The sequence below is a fragment of the Phalacrocorax carbo genome, chromosome 4 (genome assembly GCF_963921805.1).
Source record: "Phalacrocorax carbo chromosome 4, bPhaCar2.1, whole genome shotgun sequence".
NCBI lineage: Eukaryota > Metazoa > Chordata > Aves > Suliformes > Phalacrocoracidae > Phalacrocorax > Phalacrocorax carbo.
In genome coordinates this window covers 555,916-583,845 of record NC_087516.1, presented here as the reverse complement: position 1 = coordinate 583,845, position 27,930 = coordinate 555,916, and the positions used below count along the sequence as shown (strand labels likewise).

Below are 27,930 nucleotides of genomic sequence, written 5' to 3'. Positions count from 1 at the left end.
CTCGGGGAGGCTGCGGCGAGCCCGGGGCCAAGCAGGGAGTTTAGGTTTCACTCCCAGCGGCGCTGGCCCTGCCTCCTCCTCCCGCTCCCACATCTGCAGCTGGAATTGCAATTTGAGGCACTGGCTGGGCTGGGCGCCGGCCGGGAGTGGGAGGAAGGCGCTCGGGGAAGCCAGAGGAAGCCGGAGAGCAGGGGGCTGCACGGCGGGGCCGGCTGCGAGGGCAAGCGGGGGCCGGAGCCGCTGGGCATCGCCGGCAGCTGCGGGCAGGAGGGCATCGCCGGTGGCGGAGGGAGCCAGCACAGCTGGAGCAAGAAGGCGGTGGCTGGACCGAGGGGTCCCCAACCTGTCCCCCCAAACACAGGTAAGTGGCCGTGGGGCTTCATGGGAGCTGGGGACCAGCACAAGCACTGCCCAAGGCACGGGGACAGCGGGGACCCGACATCGCCCAGCTCTTCCCTTGGCCAGGGCAAGGGTGTCACCTCCCCGGCCGGCCGGGACTGCTGGGGTCTCTCCCCAGTTTGGGCGCACTGGTGAGCAAGCACAGTGGCACTCTGGGGGTGAGGGGGGTCAGGACTCTGGGGGCCTCTCCCCAGCGAGGATGTGGGCACAGGTGGGAGTGGGGACTGCTGCGCTGAGCCCCTCCTGTGCCTCCGTGGACCCCATCCCCTGCACTCCCCGTCCTGGGGGGACACTGCTGTGACCGGCAGGGATACCCCCATGAACCACAGGGACGGTGCCGCGATGTGCCAGCACCGTGCACGGCTGCAAGTGCCACGGCACCCCACGCCGGGCACGCCATGCCAGGGACATCCCGCCGGCTCCCGTGTCCCAGCCGTGGCCGAGCGATGGCAGTGGGAAGAGGAGGACTCCCACAAACGGCCATGGAAACCCAACAGCTTTGCCTGGAGGATTCGGGGGCTCCCCAGCCCTGCAGATGTGCTCGCTCGAGGCACAAGGGGTTTGTGGGGACGAACGCCTCCTCCCGCTCCTTGCACATCTGGAGCCCAGCCCTGCAGCTGCCCCAAGCCCCCCTCCCAAGCTGGGGCAGCCCAGGCCGTGGGGGCACCGTGCCCAGCGGCATCCCCATGCCGCGCTCGGCGAGGCCGTGCCGAGGTCCCAGTGCCCTGTCTGTCCGCCTGTCCAGCGCGGCTGCCCTGAAGCCGTCCCAAACTTGTTTCCTTTCCCCGTTTCCGTGAGTCCCTGCAGAGACGGAAATGGTGGAAAGTCCTCAAAAACGCTGCTCCTGCACAAGCTGCCAGAGCAAGGGCCAGGAGGCGCTGGGACCCTCTCCCCAGCAGCACGGCAGGACCCCCCAGAGCCGGGGGCTTCAGCCCGTGTCCCTGGAAGGGGCCGCGGGTGCAGGCAGAGCGATCGCTGCCCGGGATCCGCATGGGGTCGGCACTGGAGGACACAAGGGCTCTGCACGGCTGCACTCGACGCAGGCGTGTGCTCTGCTCACACGCGTGTGCATGGGAAGGGAGGGCTCCATTCGTGTCCACCGGCCAGGATTGTGGGGGTGCCAGGCTCGCTGGGTACCCCAAAGCCTCTCCGGCACAGGGTGCAGAGGCCGGGTCTCCAGCGCTGCACGAGGAGAGGCACGGCCGGGCGAAGCCCCTCGGGGACACCTCGGCTCCTTGGCGTGCTGCCACCAGCTGCCAGGGTGGGCTGAACCCGCTCCCCTTCCTCGCCAGGACCCCAGGCAGGGGCTTGGCAGCTCGGGGACAAAGGCGGCCGTCAGCCAGCCCCCCTGGCAAGACCTGCTGTCAGTTTGGTTTGCTGAGATGGAGGATTTTAGCTACTCAGAGCCTGAGGGTCTGCACAGGCTCCGGACTGACTGCCTGGACCATCCCACGGCCACAGAGGGGCAGGGAACGAAACCACTGAGTCAGCAGAGCCCGGGGCCTCGCTGCTCCCTCCTGCCCGGGCTGAGGTTCATCAGCGGGATGCGGGCAGCCTCCCCCGGAGCTCAGGCCCCAGGGACAGGGACACGGAGGACGTCCCTGCACAGCCGCACCAGGCTGGGCTCCGGGGTGGCAGAGCTGGTGTTACCCCCGCACCTGGCCCCGGAGCAGCACGAGGGGTGTCTGACCTGCAGGCAGGACAAACGGACACCAAAAATGCAAGCTAAGCCCTGGGCAGGGTTTATGCCGGAGGAGACACAAATTCCCAGCGTTGGAGGGGCGACCCCTGAGCACATCTTCTCACCACCTCATGGAAAGCCCACTTTTGGTGGGGAAGCCCCTCCGAGAGCCTCAGCCTGCCAGATGACCCCCTGTGCCCTCCCGGGACCACCAGCACCACGTCCCCAGCTGCGGTTTGACCCGCAGCCTGCACCGGCCGCAGCTCGCCCTCGCTCAGCCCCTCGCCGCCGCCGCTGCTGGGGTGGCCGGAGCAGAATTGCCCCCCGCCCCGGGGAAAGGCTCGACACCTGCCATTTTTAGCACAAGGCGTTTTCTCGGGAGGCTGCCAAGAGCAGGGTCTGGCCGCCGGGCTGGCCACGCGTGGGTGGGTTTGGCTTCGAGCAAAACCTCTCCCCAGCGAGCTAAGCCTTGTCCTGAGCCCGCAGCTCTGCAGGATGAAAGCAGCCAGTGCAGAGCAGGCAGCCTCGGAGGCGATGGGATGCTCTTGCGTGAAGCAGAGAACCAGAAGCTGGTTTATTAGCCAGGGAAGCAGTTTTGGAGCTGGGCAACGTTGCACCGCAGCCCCTAGGACAGGCAGGGATGCCTTTAGCTGTTCCTGCTCCTGCCAGCGCCGCCACCATGCTGCAGGGAGCCCGGCCCTGGGCAGTGACTGCTTTGATTAAGAAAATAACTCTAAAGGATCACCTGCCCTCAGTTTCTTTCTTTGATCAAGCCTAAATATGTGCAGCATGGACCCCGCGCTGCTGGAATGGCAATTTGCTCACATCTGTATCACGCACATCTGTATCATGCACATCTGTCTGACGTGCTTAATGAGAGGAACCTGGTTCCCCTGTCCCACGGAGGCTGTGCCAGCGCCCGGCCGGTGCCGATCGGGTGGGCACTGAACCAGGACAGCCCCCCACAACAGGGCGGCGGGTACAGGCTGAGCCCCCCCACCCTCCTGCATCCTATTGCACCCTGAGCCCCTGGGCTTTGGGGTCTCCCACCTGCAGCCCCTAAGGGGTCCCAGGGGATGCAGGGTCACAGCCAGCCCTGTCCCTGCTGGGTCTTTGAGGGGGGCTTGAGCCTGGGCTCAACCAGTAATTCTCAGGAGGACGAGGGGAGCCTGCGGACACCCCAGCCCATGGCATGCTGTGCACCCCATGGCTGAGGGGGCAGCCGGTGCCTCCGGGCACATGGACACTCATCTCATCATCCCTCCTCTTTCTCTTGCAGCCAGGAAGGCGAGGCCGCCATGGCGATGCTCCTGGAGCCCGGGATGCAGAGTCTCAGGATGGGTAAGGCTGCTCCCGGGGGAGGATGCCAGCAGGGACGGCAGCAGGAGGGGGGTACCCCTGTCCCCATCTCCATTCCCCCTGCCCGCAGGGACAAGCTCTCTGCAAGCACCAGGCTCCGGGCCTCCCCGCACACCCAGGCATCCCCCCACCGCTCCCCCAGCCGTCCATCCCCTCCGCAATCATCCTCAGGTCTGCAGCACACAGGAGCCCCCCACGCTGCTCCTGCGCTGGGGTAACCAGAACCAGCTGCGGTGAGGAAACCTGACCCTGCAAACACAAGCCGGGGAGCAGCCTGAGCAGAGAGGCGACTGCAAGAATTAACCCCCTGCAGGGTCCAGATCACTGGGACCCCAGTGCCAACTCCAGCTCTGGACCCACAGGAACGATGCAGACGTGCCCAGCCCTGGGCTGGGTCTCCGGAGCCCTGGCCTCGAAGCCCACTGAGCTGCCGGCTCCATGCCCAGCCCGGGCAATGCTTCCCCCCACGACCAGGGGACACCGGCCTCCCCCTGCTGCGGGGCTCTGCCGGCATGCAGAGACACCCAGAGGGATGTTCCTGTTTGTCGGGGATCAAATATTCATGGCACAGACACGAGATACAGCGAAAGGCACTTACGGAGCAGGTGTGAAGGGACCGGAGCCGTGTCGCGGCGGGGAGCCCGCCGGCACTGCTCCCGGGGGTGCGCGGCAAAGCACCGTCCCCGACACCGCGGCACCGAGCCCGGGGCGAGCGATGTGCCGGCGGCGCGGCTTCGCAGCGGGAGCTGGGGTGGGTTCGCCTGGACACGGACACCAGCTGCCGTCACCCTCTGGCAGAGGGAGAGCTGGAGCTTCACGCTTCTCTGAGGAAAGACCAAAGAGCCTCCTCCAGACCCAAACCTCTCCGGACTCCAGCTGGGAGTGGGTGGCTGCTTATCCCTGTTCCCGCAGTCCAGATCCCGGCACGGAGCCTCAAGCCCAAAGCGTGGGTATCAGCAGAGCCCGTGGGGTGGACAGACCCTCGGCCTCCCCGATGCCGCCGCCCGGACCCCCACGTCCCGTTCCCAGCGCGACCGTACCCGGGCCAGGACCCTCGGGAAAGGCAGCCCCGCTCCATCAGCTGCACCGTCCCCTCCCCGGCTGCCCCCCACCAACAGCTGGAGCCCGTCCATCGGCTCGTGCTTTCAGAGGGCGGATGATTAATCCCCTCTGCTAATTGGAGCCATGTGGCGGGAGGAGCGCAGGCGGCAGGCAACCCCACGCCGCGGGATGGCGGGGCAGCGCCGGGGCTCACCCCGTCCCGGTGCTGGCTGGCTGGGGGCCAGGCATCCCACCGGGGCTTCGGCAGCACCCCCAGCCCGGGCTGACACACCCGGATTAACGGGGATCCCCGGGACAAGGCTTCTGCTGTTGGGAGAGCCGGTGGGGAGTCCCCGGAGGAGATGCAGAGCTGGCTGATGTCTCGAGGAGGAGGAGGAGGAGGAGGAAAGCCCCGCCAGGCCAGGCACCGCAGAGCAAGGGCGACCGCGCAGCGGTGCCAGTCCCCGAGCCCCCCCGACCTCCCCACGCGGGCTCACGCAGGAGTTACCGGATCTCCACTGGACCGGGCTGCTCTGCAGCGCGGCCGCGGGTCTGAGCCGGGCTCCCCTCGCCTCCTCGGGGAGCCGCGTCTCCCTGGCCTCGTGCTGCGGACGTTTGCTCTGCCCCGGCAGCTCACCGGCACCTCCTTCCCAGGCTTCCCCCCGCTCCCGCCGGACACGGGCGTTGCAGCTGCTTGCCCAGAACCGCCTCTGGCGCCCTTTGCAGTCGCCCCTGCCAGCCGTGGCCGAGCCGAACTAGCGTCCATTTATGTCACGACGGATGTCTTGGTTTAAAAATAGGCAGCTCTGGAGAACCACCACGGCCCTTATGGCTACAAACACGTCACGGGTTTTCAGTCCTGACTCTTCTGTCGTCAGCTGCAAGGAATTAGACCCGGCTGCTCCTTCGCCAGCCCAAGACCAGGGCTCTTCCACTTCCCTGGTCCCCTTCAGATGCGCGAGGCAGGACCCGGCCCACCTCGGCTTGCTCATCTACAGGGGAAGGGTCTCCGTCTGCAGCCACCACCAGTGGTCTCTGTAGAGTCAACGGGGAGAAACTGGGCTTGCAGGTTCACCTGGCTTAGCTTAGATACCGGCTTCAGGATGGGATGACTCTTCCTCTGTGTCCCAGTTCCTCTCCAGTGATGGAGAAGACGTGGAGCCCATGTCTCATCACCAAAGCCTGCCCACACCAGCGAGCTGAAACCCCCCCTAAAACACCATGACCAACTCACCCCAACCCACCTTCTTGCTGAGCAGGAGCTGAGGTCCCCCAGGCCCAGAGGAGAAGGTCCCTCAGTCCTGCAGCTCCCCATCCTCTGTGTGAGCCCCACACCTGGAGGGAGGGATCCCTGTGAGCTTGCCAGTGCTCACACCAGGTGCAACTGGTACCTGCACCCCCTTATGACGCCTCCAAGGCATTCCACATTTGCTGGTTTAATCAGTGCTGATTAGATCCTTCCTTACACATGGTTGAAAAAAGTGTGAGAAGCCCCCCAAGCCCCCAGTTGCCCTGTGTGGAGGCTACTGGGAGCAGCCCCCGCAGCGACTCTGACCCCTCCGCTGCCAAACCCGCACCCGTCACCAGCTGCATCGTCGCTGGGACGCCCATGATGCCCTCGCCTCGGGGAAGGGTCTTGCGCAGGGGCCGGGGCCCGTTCGCACCCCAGCCTCACCGTGCTCTGTCCCCAGGTGCCAACAGCGAGCGGTGCCCCACGCCGTCCCCTCCCGGCTCCCCGGGGACGCCCCACGACAGCTGCAGCATCGCCCCGCTGACGCCCTCCCAGTCACCGGTAAGGCAGTTTTGGGGTCCCCTGGGGCTGCCGGGCTCCGTCTCCCCCACGTTGTCCCCTCCAATCCATCGGTGATCGGTGGTCACCCCCCGCCGGTTGCCATCCCCGCCCCGCGCACCCCAGTATCAGCCGAAGGATGGGTCAGTCTATCGCCAGGGCCCAAATCCCCCCTCGCTGTGGGATTTATGGGACTGTGGGGTTTTTTTCCAGCACAGGAGGATAACAGGAGGCAGGAGAGGAGCCGGAGGAAAGACCAGCATCAGTTTAACTCTTTGCAAAACTCCTGGCCTCAGCTTGCTCCTACCTGAATGTCCCAGGGGACTGCCCGGTGTGGAAGGGCGCCGGCGGGCAGCGTGCCGGAGCCGGACCCTCCCCGGCGCTCGCTGTCCTTGCAGCTCCCTGAACATGCACATTTCTGAGACAACCACTTCACCCATGCTAATCGCCGGCTTTTTTCGTGCCGAGCTAATGCCTGCACTTATCAAATCTGGATACGTTAAAAGTTAATGAGGGCTTTTAGCTTTCCGCGTCGGCCCGGCACTGGGAGGCGGCGGCAGCGCGGGGAGGGGGCACGGGCACGGGGCTCGCCGCGTCTTCGCGGCTCCTTCGGCACCGCCGCTCCCCGCCGCCGCTGTGTGCCGTCGCGGGGGCCGGCCAGGAGACGAGGGACGGGGACCCAAAGGCCCAGCCGGGAAAGCATCGGCTGTAGGAGGCAGCGGTGGAACCCGCTGCAGCACCTGAGCCAGGAAGCGTCTCGGTGGGGCGACCCACGGGGGCACCTGGGACGAGGTCCCTTGGACCGAGATCGGGAGCAGGGAAGGTTTTGGGCAAATTGCAGCTAAAATTTGCCGGGGTTCAAGTGCGGTGGGCTCAGCACCACCCCAACCTGGGAAGAAATGGAGACCCCACCACCGCTCCAGCAGCTCGTGGGCAGGGGCTGCAGGCACCCGTCCCCCTCCGGGGCTGCCCCAAGTCCCCTGGTCCCACGAGCCCGTCTTCGGGAAGTGTCGCAGGGACCCCCCAGAGCCAGGCAGCCCCTCTTCTCAGCGATTTGGAGCTGTGTAGGAGGAAGAACTGGAGGTCCTTTCCAAACTTAATAATTCTATGGAGGCAGGGTGGTGTTGGGTTGGGGGTTGGCCTTGATGATCCCAGAGGTCTTTTCCAACCTTAATGATTCTATGATTTTATGAATTGCCCCGTGTTGGCAGCATCACCACAGAGGAAGCAGCATTGCATCTCCTGCCCCAGCCACAGGCCTGGTACAGGAAAAATTAACCCCTTTACGTTCTTTTGGGGTTTTTACCCCTTTTCCCGAAGCAGCCAGCCCTGCTTCGATGCCCGCCCCGGGACGGAGCCCGTCCCTAACGGCTGCCCTTGTGTTTCAGAGGAGCGAGGCTCGCTCCCAGCAAACCGCCTCCTTCGCCGTGGTGGTGGCCATCGACTTCGGCACCACGTCCAGCGGCTACGCCTTCAGCTTCTCCAGCGACCCCGAGGCCATCCACATGATGAGGTGAGGAGCAGCCGGAGGCCTGATGGCTGCTCCCAGGGCTGTTAAAGGACTTCTTGCCCAAAGCGGCTGGAAGCGGGCTTGCTGGGAGGCAGGGACGGAGCCGGGCTGGGCAACGAACACCGGCACCGTCACGGGTGAGGGATGGGTGGCGGTGGGTGGAAGGAGCCTGTGAAATGGGTCTCGCGCCGAGCGGGAGGGTGGGGTGAGAGCATCTCTTCGTTAGCGCTCTGTTATAATGACCTGCGTGGGTGCGGAGGAGCTTTGCAGGGGCTGCACAGGGAGTAAAGGCTTCCCGGGGATGTCGGTTCCTTCTTCCTCCCTCCTTAAGGTGCCTGAGGTTGTGCCCACATAAATAAATGATAATGGGGCAAGACCCGTTCTCCGGCCTTGAGGCTCACGGGCTGCTGCCGGCTCCTGTTTGCAGGAAATGGGAAGGAGGGGACCCGGGGGTGGCCAACCAGAAGACCCCCACCAGCCTCCTGCTGACGCCGGAGGGCATCTTCCACAGCTTCGGCTACAGCGCCAGGGACTACTACCACGACCTGGACCCCGAGGAAGCCCGCGACTGGCTCTACTTCGAGAAGTTTAAGATGAAGATTCACAGCACCAGTGTAAGTCCCTGCTCCCGTCCCCCCCTCCCCAGGGGACCCGTGGGGGACGCTGGCCGGGCTGGACGTGAGCTGAACTGGCCCCAGGGATTTATCCCACTTTGCAGAAAGCAAAGAGAGGGGTTCATCGGGAGGAGCAGAAATCCGGGAGGGCTGGAGAGGGGCTACAAGCAAAACTTGTGATCACCAGCATCCCGACCGAGCACACCCCAGTTTGCTTCCACATAGCAATGCTTTAGCCCTCTGCAGAGGGGTGAATTTTTGGCTGCCCCCAATCTGAGCTGCTTCAGGGCAGGCGCATGTGGCTGCCGAGCGGTGCCTCGAGTGCCTGTGCCCCAGAAGGTCGGTCTGGCACAGCGGGGACGAGCACCCTGCCCGAGGCTCGCCGACAGAGCCGGGATGGGATGCCGGCCACGTCCCAGCACCCTGCATCATCTGATTGCTGTTGCTGCTCTCCCTGGCAGGACCTCACCATGAAAACTGAACTGGAGGCTGTCAACGGGAAGAAAATGCAAGCGCTGGAGGTGTTTGCCCACGCACTCCGCTTCTTCAAGCAGCACGCCGTGCAGGTAGGGCACGCCGGTACCCGAGCCGGATCTCCGGGCACCACCACGCAGCCCTCCTCCCCCTCCCCAAACGCAGTACAGGTCCTGCATGTCGTCCTCTCCACGTGTCACTTCCTCACCCTTCACCGCGAGCCCCGATGCTCCAGCCCGGGGTGGGGGGTCACCCGCTGCTTCTCGCCCGGCAGGAGCTGAGGGACCAGTGCCCATCTCTGCCGGAGAGAGATGCCATCCGCTGGGTGATCACCGTGCCCGCCATCTGGAAGCAGCCGGCCAAGCAGTTCATGCGGGAGGCTGCCTACAAGGTGAGGGGACCCCCGGGGGGGGGTCTTCCCCGCCGTGACCCCGGCAGGAGGCTGTGCTCCCCCGGGGGTACCTCTGGGTGCTGTAACGAAGGGTCTCTGCCATGTCCTGGTAGCCCAAGGAATAAGAGCTGGGCTCTTGCTGTTGGGCATGGGCTGGCTTTGAAACCTGGTGTCGGCGTTGAATCCTTGGTGTGGGAGGATTTTGGAGCTCTGTGTGCAGTGGGGGGGGGGGGCTGGGGATGGAGACATGCTCCCCCAGGGATGGGGGTGTCCCCTGGGCGCTCGGTGCTGCCGCTGGGTCCCTGGGATGGGCGGGAGCTAACCCACCCCTACAGCACTGGGGTGCACAGCTGTAACACGTAGGATTGCTGTGCAACGTGTAGTACCTATACAGGCAGGAGCGATGCACGAAGGCGAGGGGTGGGAAAGCCCTGCTGGAGCACAGCCACGAGGCCGTGGCGAGGAGGGATGCCCTGGTGCACCGGCACCTTCTCTGCCCTGACGGCCCGTCCTCCCCACAGGCCGGTCTGGTGTCCCCGGAGAGTCCAGAGCAGCTGCTGATCGCGCTGGAACCCGAAGCCGCCTCCATTTACTGCAGGAAACTTCGCCTCCACCAGCTGATCGACCTGAGCTGCAAACCCCCGGCCAACGGGCTGGCACCGGACCACTCCATCGACTCCAGCTTTCGGCAGGGTGAGCGGCCGCAGGGGAGCGGGTCCTGGCAGGGTCGGGGGCTGGGATAGCAGGAGATGGAGCGGGCAGGGATCCGGCCCCGCAAGCCAGGGGTTGAGGGTCCGTCAGCAGCCGCAGCTGGGGAAGGGGTTTGAGGTCCAGGCCCTGCCTGGGGAGCGGAGGGGCTCTGGGAGCAGCCCCTACCCAAGGAATCCGCTCCCACGGGGTTGGTCACCCCAGCAGGTCCCCGCCAGCCCTGGCACGGAGCTGAGTTGAATTATGGTCCCAGCACGTGCCTCTTGCTGGGCTTTAGTTACAGAGCAAACCCACAGCTGCTGAAGGAGTGATCGGTGTGGGGGGCTTTTATTGGGGAGCTGCTGCTGCTGCTTCCCAGGCTGGGCTCTACCTGCAGCCCTCCCGGCTCCCACGAGCAGGGGGTACAGGGGATCCCCCCCCGCGCCCTCCAGCGTGGGTGTTTCCCTCCAGAGGCCCCCCCATGTGCCCCTCGTGGGTCCTGCACAGGCACTGTGGCCCCTTGCCAGGGGCTGACTCCCCCCCCATCCTCCTCCGCTCCCGGCTCTTTGCCACTTTCCTGTCCCTTTCCCTATAATTTTCCCTCCTCTGGTATTTTAGCAAACGAGACTGATTCTGGCAAAAGCCGTTTGGGTTTCTGCGCAGCACTGGTGCGTGAGGGGAGGGCAGGGCTGGACCCCCCGCCACAGGGACCCCCAGCCCGCAGCATCTTCTAGTGATGGGGAAACTGAGGCAGAGAGGAGCGGGGCACCATGCCAAGGGTATCAGTGGGAGGCCATGGCTGCTCCCCTCCCTGCACTCTGGGGGAGCCCCACTCCCCCCTTTGTCCCCCCCATTCCCCCTTTCCCAAGCCCTCGGATCCAGGGCAGGCAATGGCTGCTTTCCCAGGAAGCATCCAAGCCGTGCGTCCCCCCATGGCCGTGGCCCCTTTCGTCTGCCCAACCCGCCCTTGACCTCTCCCCGCACCACCCCACATCCTGGGGCCGCCTCTCCCCTTCCCTCTCCCCACATTCCCAGCCAGAACCATTTCTGCTGGCTCAGCCGGAGCCGCCCTGGGTTCCTCCCAGCAGCTCCACTTGGCCCCGGCCCCTGGCCCCTCCGTGCGCACCAAGCCCTCGGGCTTCCCAATCCCACACCCACCTCCCCACTCGATGCTGTAACCCCAGGAACAGGGAGAGGCTCCAGGGCCAGCCGAGACCCTCCGCCAAGCCGCCTGTGGGGATGCTCCCCCCGTGCGTGGGAGCCTGGGGGTCCCCTCGGCTCCGGCTGCAGAGCCGGGGCTTTGCCGGGGCAGAACCAGTTTGCGCAGCCGGGACCAAGCCCCGGAGCTGGGACCCGCCGGTGTCTGCAGCCCTTGTCTCGTGTTGGCCAGAGAGCTGGTGTCGCATCCGGATTTACAGAGGGGTTCGAGCTGAGCTGCATCCCACGGCTGAAACTAATGAAGTTAGTGGGCCGCGTCCATCTCGGCGTGCCAAAAATAGGCTGGGATAACCCCACCTTCTCCAAACAGCTCCCTGCCCTTCCGGGCTGCTTTGATGTCCCCTGCTCGGGGTCGGGGGGAGCAGAGGAAACCCCACCCGGGCTGGGGAGAGCAGGGGAAAAGGCAGCATCGCCCAGGGACGCCCCTGGGCCCAGGGCACGGGAGGCAGTAGGGTGGGATCCCGCGGGGTCCCAGGCAGTGCAGCAGGATGGCTGGACCAGCTCCACCACAGCGGAGCTGGGACCGCATCGGGTGTCCCAGCTGGAGGGCAGTGGGTGACCAGTGTTCCCAGTGCAGCCCCAGCAGCCCCCCACAGCATTCCCCACCCACTGAGGGGGGATCCCGGGGATGCTCCCGGACCGGTGCCCCCCAGCCTGACTCTGGCCCCTCCGCTCTGTCCCACAGCCCGAGAGCAGCTCCGACGGTCCTGCCACAGCCGCACCTTCCTGGTGGAGTCGGGAGTGGGGGAGCTCTGGTCGGAAATGCAGGCAGGTAGGAGGGGTGACAGGCAGTGTGTCCCCCCAGCAGACCCCTGGATTCACTGGAGGGGGACACACACACATGCAGGAGTCCCCACCGGTGCTGCCTGGCCCCTGGGGTCACCCTGGGCGAGCGGATCGGGGGCTGGGGTCCCCTCTGTGGCAGAGCCCCCCGGAGAGCCCGAGCGTGGCCCTGCCAGCGCCAGGGAAGGGTCCTGCCGTGGGGGTGACACGGCTCCAGTCTGTCGCTTGACCCCCCCAGACGATGCTGGTGATGGCAGCGTCCATCTGTCACCTTCTGTCCCTCATCTGGTTCGTCCCACGCAAACGCCACAACACCCCCCTCCAAAACGTCTTCAGCTCTTCTTTGGGTGGGGGAAAAAAAAAAAATCCAAAACCCCCCATATTTTGGTTAAAGCTGCATCTTTTCCCTGCGGAAAGCGCAGGGGCCGTGCCCCGGCGGCTGCTCTGAGCCCACGGGATGGGGGTCCCAGGGGATCATCCCCAGCGCGGTGCCAGGGGGCCTGGGGAGACCCCGCAGCGGCTGGGGGGGACCCGGGACCCCGACTCGGCCGCTGTCCTTGCCCACAGGTGACCGCTACATCGTGGCGGACTGCGGCGGCGGCACGGTGGACCTCACCGTGCACCAGATCGAGAAGCCGCAGGGGACGCTGAAGGAGCTGTACAAAGCCTCAGGTGGGCTGCGGCCCCCAGACCCATCCTGCGCCCCTCACCCCCAGTGACACACACCCCGCCCCGGGCCGGGGTCCCCCTCCCTGTCCCCTGCGAGGTCGTGGCTGGGTCTGTGGCACCCCCTGGTGTCAGCAAGGAGTAGGGCAGGGGCTGGGGGGGGCAAAGGCGGGGGGTGATGGGCTGGGGGTGTCGGTGGGATGGGGTCTCAAGTGGGACAGGGGTGCTGGGTTGGTGGGGACAAAGTGGGAGAGGGGTGTTGGGCTGGGCGGGCTCAGGGGGAACAAGAGTCCTGGGCTTGGGGGGCTCAGGTGGGATGGGGGTGATGGGCTTGGGGGGCTCAGGGGGAACAGGAGTCCTGGGCTGGGGGCTCAGGTGGGACGGGGGTGATGGGCTCGGGGTGGCTCAGGTGGGATGGAGGTGCTGGCTGGGGGTTGGGGGTACAGGGGTGCTGGGTTGGGGGGTGCCAGCTGGACAGGGATGTGGGTGGGAGATGGTGGGGGCGCAGCACGGGCCAGGGGCATCGGGGTGGCTGCAGGTGGGACAGGGGCAGAAGCCGAGGCTCAGGACCCCCTGGTGTGGGGACATGAGACCCCACCAGCGTCCCTGCGTGCTGCGGATCGTGGTCCCCAGTGCCACCCGGGCCCGCAGGTGACTCAGGGCCGTGATGTGTCCTGGGCTGTGGGACGTGTCCTGGCCCATGCTCACAGGCTTCCCACCCTGCTCCAGGGGGGCACACGAAGCCCCCAGCCTCAGCCCGTCCTGGGGGGTGAGATTCTGGGACATGATGGTCGGGCACCCCCAAATAGCGGCTCATGAGTGAGAGCCACCGGCACAGGGATGGAAAGCCCCGGCACTGCCTGGCAGACGCATGCCATGGAGGGGGGCACTGAGACCCCCCAAAACATCACACAGGGGCCCCCGACAGGGTCCCCTTTGGGTCAGGGAACCACTGTCCCTGCAAAACTCCCTCTCCCTGCTCCTGGGGGACACTTCCACGCCACGCTGCCAGTGCAGGATCTGTCCCTGTCCCCGGTCCAGCCCTGGGCAGGGGGCTCCCCTCCATGTCCCCCCACCCTGATCCCCCCGCAGAAGGGCTGCAGCGGGGCTGGGGGCCACAGTCTTGCACAGAAAGTGCCCCAGCCTTTGCTCAGTGATGCTGGGGAGGGTCTGGGGACATGGTGATGAGGGGGTGTGTGCCATGAGGATGCTGCCTGACCCACTCCCCGCTCCTCAGGGGGTCCCTACGGGGCCGTGGGGGTGGACCTGGCCTTTGAGAAGCTGCTGTGCCACATTTTTGGGGAGGATTTCATCGCCACCTTCAAAGCCAAGCGCCCCGCTGCCTGGGTGGACCTGACCATTGCCTTCGAGGCCCGCAAGCGGGCAGCAGCCCCCTCCCGCGCCAGCCCCCTCAACATCTCCCTGCCCTTCTCCTTCATCGACTTCTACCGCAAGCACCGGGGCCAGAATGTGGAGACAGCCCTCAAGAAGAGCAAGTGAGACCCCAGATTGGGGGGGGGGGGGGGGCTTAACAGGGCTTGGGGACCCCTGCGGGGGACGTGGCCCTGGAGGGACCTAAATTGGGGCGGGGGAGAGGGCACAGGCAGGTGGGATGCTCTGCAGGGGTCCCCAGGGGAGGACCAGTGTAGGGGGAGCCTTTGGCGAGGGGCAGCCCCGGACCCTCTCTCCATCCCCAGCGTCAACTTTGTGAAGTGGTCGTCCCAAGGGATGCTGCGGATGTCCTCGGAGGCCATGAGCGAGCTCTTCCAGCCCACCATCAGCCAGATCATCAAACACATCGGTAGGTCCTGGGGGTGGGAGCTGCCGGAGCCCCTGACCCCCACTTGCAAGGGGAGGATTCCCTCACCCCTGGGCCGTGGCACCCCGAGCCACGCCTGCTGCCCACCCTCGCTGGGGCAGGGGTTGAGGATGATGGGCAGCCCCCCCCCCAACCCTGCCCAGTGCCCCCCTCTCCCTCCCCAGACGACCTCCTGAAGAAGCCAGAGGTCCAAGGCATCAAGTTCCTGTTCTTGGTGGGGGGCTTCGCGGAGTCGGCCATGCTGCAGCACGCCGTCCAGGCGGCCTTCGGCCCCACCTGCCGCGTCATCATCCCCCAAGACGTGGGGCTGACCATCCTCAAAGGAGCCGTGCTCTTCGGCCTCGACCCCACCATCGTCCGCGTCCGCCGCTCCCCCCTGACCTACGGCGTGGGGGTGCTCAACAAGTTCGTGGAGGGGAAGCACCCGCGGGAGAAGCTGTTGGTGAAGGAGGGCAAGAACTGGTGCACCGACATCTTTGAGAAGTTCGTCTCCGTGGACCAGTCCGTGGCGCTGGGGGAAGTGGTCCAGCGCAGCTACTGCCCGGCCCGGCCGGGCCAGCGCAAAACCATCATCAACATCTACTGCTGCGCCACCGACGACGTGGTCTACATCACCGACCCCGGCGTGCGCAAGTGCGGCACCATCAGCCTCGAGCTGGAGGCGCTGGGCGATGCCGGCAGCCCGGCCCGCGGCCGCCGCGAGATCCGCGCCAGCATGCAGTTCGGGGACACGGAGATCAAGGTCACGGCCATGGACATCCGCACCTCCAAGACGGTCCGAGCCACCATTGATTTTCTCTCCAACTGAGCATCCTCCCCGCTCCACGAGGCTCTGCGGGGGGGGATGGGGACCCCGGGGACCTGCTGCCCACCCCAGACCCCCCCCACCAGTACCCACTTTGGGCACCGGCCCTGCAGGGCCCCCCATGGGTGCGAGGAGCAGGGCAGAGGGAACAAGGAGCGAGGCTGCCACTGGACCCCGCTGCAACCATGCTGGTGGCCCCCTGCTTCTCATGGGACACCCCAAAGATGCTCCCCAAGTGCCGCCGGGCAGCGCTGCACCGGGGCCCCACATCTCCCACAGAAATGGGTCAGGGTCCGATGCTCCCCCCGGCATCGCTGAGTGGGACCGGGGCAGCGCTGCCTGGCCGAGTGGGGGGGGGGGGGCTGGGGGGCTCAGGATGACCCCCAAGTATGGGCAAGGCGCCCGCCGGAGCCCGCAGCACCCCCAGCTCCCGAGAATACCAACACACACGCCGTCTGCAAACCCACATTTCTATTTTTTACACATATTGCACGTCGCCCTCGCAGCCGGCGTCCCCCGAGCGGCAGAGCTTGACGTGGCCAGCGCAGCCCGGCGAGGACGGGGACGGCAGCACAGAAGGGGGACAGTAGCCCACCCTCACCCCCTTTTAACTGGAGGTGGGGGCACCTTGCAGCACAAAGCCCCTCACCCCGAAGGGGCGGGTTTATCCGTGGCCGCAGGGAGGGGCTCACGCAGCCCCCCAGGGTGCGCAAATACATGGACGTGACACCCCTGGGCCGTGCCGGCCCCTGAAATAGCTCAGTGCTGCGGGGAAGGGCTGGCCTCGTACCTGCCCCCCCGGCCCCCCCCGGGGTGCCCCGGCCCCCCCGCTCTCCTCTGTGGGTTTTTATCAGGTTGCAGCCGCCAGCTACAAAAGCTCCAGGGCAGGGGCGGGGGGTTGAACAGGGACAATCTGAGCTCCAGCCCCTTCTCAGCTGAAGTTTTATTATTTACCTCTATAGATTTTTTTTGTACTTAAAAAACCCCACACATACACACAGACGTGTGTATATATATCTATATATTTATATATATATATATATAGGCACATAAAGCCTCCTGTTGCTTTCAAAACTGAGCCACTTCTCCTGGTCCTTGTACCACGGGTCTTACCAGGAAAAAAAAAAAGGAAAAAAAGGGAAAATGGAAGGAGACTAAGGCGATGGCTGCAGCACGAGGAGGTGGATGGGCACAGCCATGGGGACACGGGCACTGGCACCAGCTCCGGAGCCACTGGGGACCTGGTTTCCCAGCCTCGCGGCCAGATCCTGCCCCAGCCCATGGCCCAGCTCAGCTCCAAATCCCAGGAGGCACAATTTCACCCCGCGGGGGGCTCAGCTGGGGCTCCGCCGTCCCCAAAGGCCGCCTTTCCTGGGGAGGGCAGGGAGAAAAGCGAGGGAAAGCAGCAGCAGCAGCTGGAGGTGGCGAGCGGGATCCCTGCCCGAGGCTCCAGGCAGATACCTCCGGCATTTGGGAACCCCCTCCTGCGCTTTGGGGACCCCCAAGCCCACAGCAGGGAGGGCGAGTGCGCTCCAGTGGCGATAGCGGGGAGGGGGAGGCAGCAGCTCACCCCCAGCTCCATGGTGGCCGCAGAGCCACAGCCCCCGGGTCGGAGGCGGGGTTTGGGTTGGTTTCTTCTGTTTTTTAAATTTGCGCTTCGTCCTTGGGAGCCACGCAGGCGTCGGGAGGGCAGGGGGGGCTAGTCAAAGCCGTGCCAGTCGCTCTGCTCCGAGTCGTACTCCAGCTCCGCGCCGATGCAGCGCACCCCGTCCAGGAGCATCGGCGTGCCGTGGTGCCGGTCTGCGGGACAGGAGGGGACAGCGGGGTTGGGGACAGAGCTGGGCTGCAGCCACCTGTGGCCTCAGGCTGGCCTGTGGGGGCTCGCCTCACTTTTCAGAGCCCTTTTGGGGAGTTTTCAGGCTCGCAGGTGCTTGTCCCCCCTCCCATGGTCCCCACGCAAGGGATGCCAGCACCCAGAGGGGCTGGGAGACGGAGGGACGCTGCACCCTGTCCCCAGGTCACCGCGGCGGTCGCTGCCCTCGGGGTGCTGCGCGGGGACGGTGCTCAGCCCCCGGCGAGCCAAGGCTCGGGTGCTGGTGTGCACGGGGCGCTGGGGGCCGGGCTGGGATGCCCCAGCATAGCGGGGAGCGAACCCCCAGCCCCACCAGCCACAGGGACCCTGGGACCGGCCGCGTGGAAGATGCGGTGAAAGCAGGCGTCGCGTCGCACAAGGCAGAGGAAGCTGAGCTACGAACCGCTGCTCTAATTAACAAACCCAAATTAGGCAGCAAGGTGGGGGAGGGGAAAGAAAATTGGAATTAAAAAGACTACAGTGCTGCCAAACAAGCAGCCACGGCTGGAGGACGGGGGGATCCCAGTGGGCTTGGCCAGGCCCCCGGAGTTGGGCTGGGGGTGAGGAGGGGCACACGGGGTGCCCCCAACTCCCCCACTGCAGCCCTGCTCCATGTGTCCCTTCACCGGGAAGGCCCCACAGCCTCGTCCCCCATGGCTGGGGATTTTTGGGGTGAAAGTCATCGGGTTTAGACAATTACACAGAAATGTCCACCAGGTGGGGAACGTCTGCAGCAGCTGAAGTGGGAGAGCTGGAGGAGGGAAATGTGCTGGGGAGGAGGGAGCGGGGTGCAAGGAAGGCGGGGAGGGGGGAGCGGGGGATAAGGGGGATGCGGGAGCATGGTCCACATGGGGCCCACCCACGTGCAGCCCTGGCTCCCCAGAAAGCAGCGGGTCTCCAGGCAGGCCTGCGAGCACTCCCTGTTACCGCCTCTACCGGGGAGGAATCGCTGCTCCGAAACCCAAGGACCCACGCGAGGCCCCCCACACTTGTGTCCTCCGGAGCCGGCAGACCCTTACCCATGACACGGGCTTGTACCACGACCTTGACACAGGCGCCTTCACCGGCCTCGCTGGCCAGGACCATCTCCTCCTTCAGGACCCCTTCCTTGTGTGCTGTGTACTCGCACTTCACGCTGTAGCCTGGGGACAAGAGACACCCTGGGAGCTGGGCTCTGGCTGAGAGAGCTGCCTGCGCCTTTCCTACCCTGCCTGAGCCTCACCTAACCTGCCCGAGCCTCACCTAACCTGCCCTGGGAGCCCCTTCTCACTGTAGGCACCCAGAGACAGCAGATCCTGGGGTACGGCTGATTTAGTCCCGTCCCCGCCACCGAGGTGCTGAGCAAGCCAGCACAAGTCTTGCTGGGCTCCCTCCCCACCCCGTGCCTCAGTTTCCCCACCCGTGAGGCAGAGACGAGGATGCTGAGCTGTGGTGAAGCACAAAAAGCTCCACAGAGATGCAGGTGAGGTGTTGAGGGGACGCTGCTCTTCCCAGCACGGGGCCGAGGGCGCTGCTGTGACGGTGCTGGGCATCCCCCGACGGCACCTCTGAGACCCGCTTGTCCCCGTCACCCTGCCCCAGGCCACAGGGGGTTTGCACAGCCCCCCAGCGAGGGAGCAGCAGAGCAGGACACCAGCACACACTCCTCTGCACGCCTGGCCACAGCCAGGGGGGTCCCCACCTCCCAGACCCCGGCCCTCCAGCCCCACACACGGCCGCAGCACACAGGACCCCATGGACACAGCAAACCCGCCTGCAGGCAAACACCACGATCTCCCACCAGCCGGGAACACCCCTGCCAAAATTGCCATGTCTTCCTCCTTGCAGAGCAGAGGGAACGTGGAAACACCCCTTGGAGCCCCCAGCTCAGAGCGGGTGAAGGCTGGCCTCAGCCCCGCACCCCCCTGGTGCAGGGACCGAGCTGGCAGGGTTGAAGGAGGCGGTTGCTTTTGATCCAGAGGGGGATAAAAAAAAAAAGCACACAGTGTAAAATAAAGGAGAGGCAGAAAATTAAACCAGCTGCAAAAAGGCATTAGTCAAACCCCGGTGCGGGGGGCACGAGCTTGCTGTGAGCACACAGCCGGGCAGCCCCCGCAGAGCTCGCAGGGAGGCACCCCGACACGGCCGGCACAGGGGGATGCTGCAACGGCACAAAAAAATAAAACCCAAAAGGAATAAAATTGCGCTGAGCAGCATCCAGGCTCCAGAGCACACGTGGCTGTTGGCTGCCCAGGGCTCAGCCCCGCGGCTCGGAAACACCGGCAGCACCCGGGGAGCGCAGGCGGACGGAGGGGAGCAACCACTGGGCACGACGAATCTCCCCGCGCCAGGTTGGACCTGGTGATGGAAGGAAAAGCGGTGGCAACACCTCCTGCCGAGCGCCGGGAGCCCCCCTACCTCCAGCCCACGCGCCCCCTGGGGCCGCTTTGTCTCTGTGTCTGTGCCAGGGCACCCTCAGATCACAGCCCTGCTCGCCTGCCGTCACCGCAGCCAGGCACCACGCTCGGCCCGGGCTGGGTGGCCCCGGCACCGCCGGCACTGCAGGGACTGGATTTGGCCCACGGCTGGACAAACGCGGCAAGCCCCATCCCTGCCCGCAGGCGAGGATGCGGGAAGCTGAGCCTGGAGGGGAGCCCTGGCTGTCACCAGGACCCGGGGACAGACGCAGCTGAAACGCTGCGAGGCACCGGACTCCTCCGGGTCCCACCGGAGCTGCTCGGGATCCCCAAAGGGCTCCTTTCCCCAAAGCCCTGGGAGCCCTGGCCCTGGGCCCGGGCACGCCAGCCTTCCCACCAGCTTCCCACCTAAGGTGGGAAGCTTCAAGCAAACAAAGCTTAAGTGCTTTGCTGGGCTGGGGCCAGCGGCAGCGCAGGAAGAGCCGCAGCCTATCCCTGCCAGCCACAGCCCCGCTCCCAGACCCTCGGCTGCCGGGGGGCGGCACGGGGAGAGGCGAGGAGCTGCAGCCCCCAAGGGCCAGCGGGGACCGGGGTGCAGGGAAGAGCATCCACCAGCTGCTTGTCAGCCAGAGCCGCTGGCACAGGACCAGCCGAGGTGCCCCAAGGCGCTCTGCAGCCCGTTGCACCCTCGGAGCAGATCCCATACCCCCAAGACGGCTGCCACCAAGCCCAGGGCGATGCTCAGCTGTCTCAGCCGCCGCGCCGGGGCCACCGTGCACAGCTCTGCTCCCTGTGCCGGTGGCAAACTGACCCCAGACCAGAGCTGGGCTGGTGCATGAGCCTGGTGCCTCTTGGAAAACCCTGTCCCTCTCCTTGTCCTCATCCCCACCGGCTCACGGGCTCGGCTCCACAAACCCACGGCTGCTCTTCACCTCCTGCCTCCCAGACTGACCTGAACCCACAAGAAACAGGAGCTGATTGATGCACATTTGGGATAAAAGCGGGTTTAACCTCCCAACTGCAGACGATAAGTTATGGAGAGATGGGTCTGCAGGGGACGGAGCAACAGCCGCGGGGCAGGGCATGGGCTGCGACCGAACCCACGCTGCCGGTGGGGGTGGGACAGACAGAGCAGGATCTGGGGGAGCCGGGACGGGGATGGGGAAGGCTGGGGAGGAAGGAGGGGGCAGAGCAGCCAGCAGGACCCCCAGCCCTGCAGCCATGATCCTGGGGGGCTGCCACGTGCCCAGCCCCCAGCATGGGCTGGGCTGGGGCTGAGCCACCACAGGCACGGCACAAAGCAAAGCCTTTGCACAGACCCGCGTCGAGCGCTTACGTTGCAGGACGTTATTCTCCTTTTCTCTACGACAAGAGAATTAGCAAGAAGCCTGGAGACAGACAGAGAAGCGACCCCCCTCTCAGCTCCAGCCTCCTCTTTAAGCAGACCCTCGGTGCAGGCGAAGAGCAGACAGAGCAAGTGCTAAAAATACCAGCACGTCTGGACTGCGTTCAGCAGGTTCCTGGATTAAAATGCCACAAAAGCCGCTCTCCAAGCACGCGGGTTGGGGTCGGCGTCTCCCGGCAGGTGCAGTGCAAACGCAGATTCCTTCTCTGCGGGATAAAGCTCTCCAGCGCAGCACTGCAAGGATGGGCGCGGGGATACGGCCCGACCCGGCCACCCTGGGCAATGCCAGGACCAAATGCCACACTCCTCGCTAGCGGCTGCAGCGGGACTTGTCCCCAAAGCCCTGCGGGTGGGGGACAGCCCCATCAGCCTGCCACCCCGCCGTGCTCAGGGGAAGGACGAGGCTTGGGGTTTGGAAAGCACTTTGGAGGACACTCACCCACTGACTTCCCACGAAGCAGGAAAACACCCCGGCAATAAAAAGCCATCCCTGCAGCCTCCCGGGGGGCTCCGGGCCCCCCAAGTGAGAGGAATCATTCCCCACGCCTGGCAAGAGCTCAACCCGGACGGCCACAGGTACACCCAGGACCACGGAGCTGCTGCCTGCCTCCTGCCCCACGGGAGCCCTTGATTCATGCTCCCCACGGCGCTCCAGACACCCCTGCCACCCCCACGGGCATCTAGGGGTACGTCTGGGTCTGGCAGCCCCCCCAGCCCAGGCAGTGCCCCCCTCACTGCTCACCCCTCGTGTCAACACCCCTGTGTCGAAGTAAGAGCAGGATCCAGGACCCGGCACAGCAGCCACCAAGAGGACGGGGGGGGGACAAGGTGGGGGGGAAAAGGGGGGGGGGACCTTACCTTCTGGCAGGGGGGTGATGCCGATGACTCGGAGGTTGAGGTTGGGGAGTGGAACGGCACAGATGTCCTTCCCCAGCCTCTGCACCAGGGGCAGGAGGAATGTGATCTCGTACTTGTGGAGGATCTTCAGGAATCCCACCTGCAATGGGGGGGACACGGCGGGGGTCACACCATGTCTCGGGTGGGCGCCAAGCCGCGGCGGGAGGTCCATCGTCCCATCCCAACCCATCCCGTCCCCCTCCATGTCCTGCCCTGGGGACAGGGACCCACCGGGCATCGGGCACCCCAGCGCCCACAGGAAGGTGGGGGGCAGCAGCCATGGGGGCTGTTTCCTAAATAATTAGGAAAACGTAACAATCACGTCTATTTTGACTGCACAAAGCAAGAAGCAAAAATAACCAGTTCTGGGCAAAGCCCTGGGAACAACCACCGTTCAGTGACACAGGAGCAGAAACCAATTTTCCCGGCACATTCAGCTGCCGTTTCTGGTCTCTAAAAGCCAAAAGTTTCCAAAAGCGCGCCTTCAAACATCATCTACCCACTGCCACGATGAAAACAGAGCCCTTTTGGAGCCGGCTGCCTCTGGGGCAGGCTCTGTCTCCATCATGCTCATGTCTCCCCTCCCGGGGACATGGGGTACCCACCGCTCACCGACCGCCACAAACCCCACCGGCGGCGGCGGGTGAGCCCTGCTGCGGGCACGGCTCAGGCAGGCACCCTCAGCAGGCACACACGTGCAGCCGGCCCCAAGCTGTACCTCGACTGCCACGTAAATGCATATATATATGCAAATACAACACACAGATATAAAATGCACGCCGTATGCTTGCACGTTCCTGTCCACGAGCAGCTGCGAGGCGTCACTGCAACACAGAAACCCACAGAAACCATGATGTGCAGCTTTGGGGATTTAAAAGCCATGGAAAGACATTTGGTGATCGGCCCTAAAGAGACTTTTCCCCATAGGGGAGAGGATGAGGGTCTCCTCTTGCCTCTGATAAGCACGGCAGGGTGCAGCGCGCACCCCAGGCCTGGCCAGAAAGAGGAGCTGCGTGGCTAAAGGCAGCCCCGGCACAGACCCACGCGGCACCGGCACGCTGAGCTGGGCACGGGCAGCTGCCGGCACCGGGCCGGTCCCGCTCTGCCGTCAGGGCTGGCAGCACCGAAGGCAGCAGGCAGCTCGCCGGAGAGGCACGTGCAGCGCCGGGGCGCCCGCGGCATGCTGCACGGCACGGGTGGGAAAAATAATAACAGCCGCCCACAGATCGGCAATTGCTAAGCAATTCACTGCTGTTTTTAGGGCGATAACCCATCATCCGCCCGATACAAATAACTGACTCAGAGCTGAAAGGGAGTTTCAGCTTGCACGCAACACCAGAGCAGCCCCAAAGGTCTCCGAGGGGTTTGTTTCCTGGGAGAGAGGGGCTGTCAAAGGAGAGGAGGGGCCAGCGCAGCATCTCCCACTACATCAGCGGTGAGGAAAAACGTGGAGACTTTTCCAGAGGATGAGGACCCTGCTCTGCCGTCCCACGCCACCGCGGGGGAGCAGGCAGGAGCAAGAGGGAAACTGTTGGGCAATGCAAAGCGTCATTAAAGACAGCTCACCCTCCCTGCTGCTGCCACCAGCCCCCGGCACCGTTTGGGAACCGCCATCAAATCTAAGCCGATGCCACAGGCACGTGGGGGGGGGGTTCAGCCAGCCCTGCGGTGATCAATACCCACCGCCAGCCCCAAACCTGCCCCCCCCGTCACTGGCAGAGGCTGGATGCAGCTGCAGGAATCAGGTGCTAAATGGGCGAATCCAGTGCAAAGCACCCACGTTTGTACCAGTGCCCTGAGGAGCATCACAGCCGCCCACGGGGAAGGACACCCACGTTCTCAGGGTGCTCCCAGGCCACCCCCCCCGGGTACTCCAGGGAGCTAGCAGGGCCAGAAACACCCCCAAATCTGAGAATTGTAATGGAAACAGAGCGATGTCCGGAGGGACAGTGATGGAAACCTCCCCAGAGCGGGCAGAGCTGCGGGCAGCAGAAGCCACGGGCAGCAGGAGCCCCACAGCTCAGGGAGCTACAACAGGCAGCACAGGGGGGGCCACCCACCCCACAGGGCCCCCAGGACAGACCCAGCCCCGCTGCCAGGTGCGGGGTCAGGCCAGGGTGGCACCGGTCCCCCCCTTCATCCCCCAGGCCCTGGCTCCCACCTTGACGAGGAAGCTGCCGTCTTTCTCCTGCGTCACCATCACCGCTGAGTCGTGGAGCTTCTCATCGAAGCGCACATGGCCGTGGGCCCCCTCGGCGGGCTGGCTGGGGGCGAAGCGCACGGCCCCCCCCTTCGCCTTGCTGCCTGCGCGGGGAGGAGAGGTCAGAGCCTGGGTGTCACTTGTCACTCCCTGCCCACCCAGGACGCACCCTTCCATCCCCAGCTCCGTGTCCCCAGCTCCGTGTCCCTCCACAGCCCCTGGGGACAGACCAAGGCCAGAGCATCGGTGCCCCCCCAGTTTCCCATCCCCTCATCTCAGAAACGCCCTGTGCCACGGGCTGGGGAGGGGGCACATGGACACCAGACACCAGTGGCCACAGAGAGCACCCTCCAAGCAGAGGGGAGCGCATGGACCTGCTACCAGTCGATGCCCAGGGGCTGCGAGGGTCCCGTCCGTCCCCGGGGCCCGGCAGCGTTTGCTCGCTCCTGTGTATTTTCTCGGGGCAGAGGAGCAGGATGAGCAGAGACACGGACTCTGCTGGGAAGGGGACACAGGTGGGATAAGGGGGAAGGACAGCTTCCCCAGGGAAGGGCTCCCACACATCCCAGGGTGCTGGGCAGGGCTCTCCAGGCCTGCAAAGCTGGCCAGTGTTTTGGGGAGCAAACCCCGCAGCACCCCAGGGAAACCCAAAAATGCAACAACCTTGCAAGGAGAGGCACCTGCCTGGGGAAACAGAGGTCCCTGTGGCCTGCAGAAGCCCGCACAGAGGCACAAACACGACATGCCCTTTCACTTGCACCTTTGCAATACATTCTCTGCGAGCTTCCAAGAAAAAACAGCCCCTCCTCTTCCTCCTCCTCCTCCCTGTACACCCCAAGAAACCCCCCAGTCCAGGCACTGATCGCATCCATCTGGCAGCAGCCGGGAGCAGATTGCCGCCTCCTTAAAGAAAAGGCTCTTTGTGCCTCGGCAAGCTGGAAACGCCGGGGATTTAATAACTCGACATTGTTCAGCCGGAACAGCTCGGCAGAAATCCCTTCCCCACACGCAGGGGAAAACAAGAGACTCGGCCGCTTGCAGAGCAAAACGGCTGCACGTGGCTGCGGCGGGGAAGGGGATGCAGGTGGGATCCCCCCCACCGAAACGCAGGCAGCGCCTCGTGACGGGGCACAGCCACCCTCTGCCCACAGAGCCCTTATGGGTGCCGCAGCGTGGGACGAGCCCGGGGACCCACGTGGATCTCAAACGCCAGCCAGAAGCTGTGGCGATGGGCAAGGTCTCAGCCCGCAGTTACCACCGGGCATCCTGATGCCAGCACTGGCTCGGAGGAGCTGAGCAGAGACGCCTGCAGGAGACCGGCAGGGAAAATCCCAAATATGCGTCTTTGTCACGCGGTGCTTGGAGGTAGCGCAGCCGATGGCCGGCACAGAGCCCGGGAGCCAGGCGGTCCCCAGGGACCAGCGTCCGGAGGGCACCGAGCACGGTGTGGCTGAAGACCCTCTGGAGAAAGGGAGGTCAGGGGAAGGTGAAAGCAGCAGCCGCGGGTGGATGCTGGGCACCGCGGGCAGCTGTCCCGGGAACCGGCTGTCCCGGGAACCAGGTCACCCGCCGGCACACACCCCAGTGACCTTGAGAGGCTGCACCATGCCATGTCCCCCGTCCCGGCTCCGGAGAGGCTCACAGGGATGGTCCTCACCCTGGCAGGAGGGGACGGCCCCGGGGCAGCGCCCGGGTGGTGACGGTAGCACCACAGCAGCCCCGGGCACATGGGGCAGGGTGGAAGGGACAGGGGCACCCACCCACGCAGGACCTGCCGTGAGTCAGCCAGCACAGAAATCTCATTAGGGGTGAAATGCAATTGTGCGTCCTGCACACACCCAGCAGCGAGGGGAGGCACAGGCAGAAAAATCTGTGCAGAAAATCACCCAGAGCTGGTGTGTTTTATCTCAAGTCGCCAGGTCCCACCACAGTCATGGCAGGAGGGTCACTGGACCCTGCTGGATCCTGTGCCGTGCTCCCCAGGCACCCGGGGGATGGGTTTGGGGGTCCAACCCGTGCCTGCCACAGGGCAGGGGACTCCTGCCTTGCACATGTCAGCAGCGATCACAAGCCCTGGGAGAAAAGGCCACTCTCAGAGTCACCACGTCCCTCCTGAAATGAGGGTGCCCAGACCCCAGCATCTCTGGGGAGGCAGGGCTGGAGTAGGAAACACTGGGGGCTCAGGGTTCCCCCAGCATGCTGCTCCCCCCAGGGACCCCCAGCCGCTCTCTCCCACGCTGCCAGGAACAAGGCAGCCCAGAGCAGGCAACCTGCCCGGCCTTTGGCATCGCCACCAAGGGACCGCTCGCCTGGCCCTCATCCTTCCATGAAGCCGGAGGAGCCCCCAGGATGGAGCCATCCCATGGCCCCGCTCACCGGCAGCAGGGAAGGAGCTGCGGAGGCCGGAGTCGCGACCGGGAGCACAAAGAGAGATGAAATCACGCCCAGCAGCAGCACAAAGAGCCTCTTCGGTCTTTGTCTCAGCACGGCAGAGAGCCGGGCGCCACCGCCGCAGGGCACCTCGTGCCAGCAGCCTTTCAGGGTTCCCCTGCTGGCACCGACAAAGCACCCGGCTCCCTGAGTCTGGCACTGCCAGAGCCTTTTGGGGAGGCAGCCAGGGTCCAGGAGAGGCTGGGAGCACCCCAGGAGGACCCGGCACTCATCGCCTCCCACAGCAGCCTTGCCTGGGGCAGGAGGTGCTGGTGGTTGTGCCGCTCAGCGGAGGGGGGGGACCGCAGCTGAGTGGTGCCGGCAGCACCTCACCGGAGCCCCCGCCCCACCACAAGCCCCCTCACTGGGTGCTCTCTCACAACTTGCAGCATTAAAACCAACAGCAATATCCCTCCCAGTCCCCCATAGCCTCTGACCTGCTCGGCTGCTCCGGGGGCATGGAGCTCCAGGCAGCCCTTGCATCCCTGGCTGCAGGCAGAGGGACCCCCAGGTGGAGCCGCAGGCAGAGGGACCCCCCGGGCAGGGCCAAGGGCAGACGGATTTCGCCGGGAAGGAGTATCAAATGTGGGGACTGGCGGCGGGTCAGGGCAGGCAGCCCAGGCAGGGGCGAGGGGCCGGCAGGCAGGAGGGGGACGCCAGGGACTCACCCTTGCCAGCCGTAGCCATGTGTCCCCGCAGCCGTCGTCCTTGCACGGAACTTCAAAGGCACGGGCAGGAGGCCATCGTCCGGGACCGCCGCCGCTCCCGAGCGCCGGAGCTGGGGAGGGAACGGGCAGGGTTAGGCAGGGGCAGGCAGAGCCTCGGAGGGCAGCCGCTGCCTCGGGCCGGCTCCCGGTGACGGACCGAGCACCGCGGACGCGACGACACCGCACGACTGCGACTCCGGCGTTGCTCCGGCACAGACCTGCCGGGGAGGAGCCTGCCCGCAGCTCAGGGGCCTCAGGCAGCCCGGCTTTGGGCAGCAGTGGGCAGCACGCCAGGGCCTGTGCCCTGCGCTACCCCGAGGCGTGGTGGGCGCAGGACGGGCAGCCCCTCTGCCCGCTCCGCCACGAGCCCGCGGCGTGACTGCCGGCACTTGGCGATGCGGCCAGCCCCTGCCTGGGAAAGGGAGGATTCACACGCCAGCAGAGCGGCCGGGACACGACCGTCGCGTCTCCCAGCCACCAGCCCTGAGCAGAGAGCGCCCCGTGCCTCAGTTTCCACACATCCCACTCCCCACAAAGGCTCTGGCAGCCGCCACACTGAGTCCCAAGCTAGGGAAGCCTTACAGGCTGTCAGCGTGAACCCCAAAACCTAGACCACCCCCCCAAGCCCCTTTCCCCCAGCCTGCCAGCACCCTCCCATGGGAAGGGATGCTCTCTATGGTGCAGCTGACCTGCATCCCCAAGGCTGCACTTCCCTGGCAGCCCACAGGATAACCAGGGGCCACCCACCAGCACCCCCAGCCCCAGGGTGGGCACTGCCCCTGCACCGAGGCGGGGGGGACCACCACC

General features: G+C 65.4%; 2 protein-coding genes across 2 annotated transcripts; one reads left to right on the top strand and one right to left on the bottom strand.

The window, feature by feature from the left end:
* Nucleotides 1-16,314, top strand: HSPA12B (heat shock protein family A (Hsp70) member 12B). Its single transcript, XM_064448774.1, has 13 exons — nucleotides 1-361; nucleotides 3,360-3,421; nucleotides 6,172-6,272; nucleotides 7,658-7,782; nucleotides 8,207-8,393; nucleotides 8,855-8,959; nucleotides 9,142-9,258; nucleotides 9,780-9,951; nucleotides 11,849-11,935; nucleotides 12,514-12,618; nucleotides 13,850-14,108; nucleotides 14,310-14,413; nucleotides 14,596-16,314. The coding sequence occupies exons 2-13, from the start codon at nucleotides 3,379-3,381 to the stop codon at nucleotides 15,237-15,239; spliced, it is 2,049 nt and encodes a 682-aa protein (XP_064304844.1). The 5' UTR covers nucleotides 1-361; nucleotides 3,360-3,378; the 3' UTR covers nucleotides 15,240-16,314.
* Nucleotides 16,241-27,194, bottom strand: ADISSP (adipose secreted signaling protein). The gene is made up of 5 exons (XM_064448775.1): nucleotides 27,085-27,194; nucleotides 23,948-24,090; nucleotides 21,748-21,886; nucleotides 18,108-18,230; nucleotides 16,241-17,036 (listed from the first exon to the last, which is right to left on the bottom strand). Exons 1-5 carry the CDS (start codon nucleotides 27,101-27,103, stop codon nucleotides 16,936-16,938), a joined length of 525 nt encoding a protein of 174 aa, XP_064304845.1. The 5' UTR covers nucleotides 27,104-27,194; the 3' UTR covers nucleotides 16,241-16,935.
* Nucleotides 27,195-27,930: the final 736 nt, after the last annotated feature.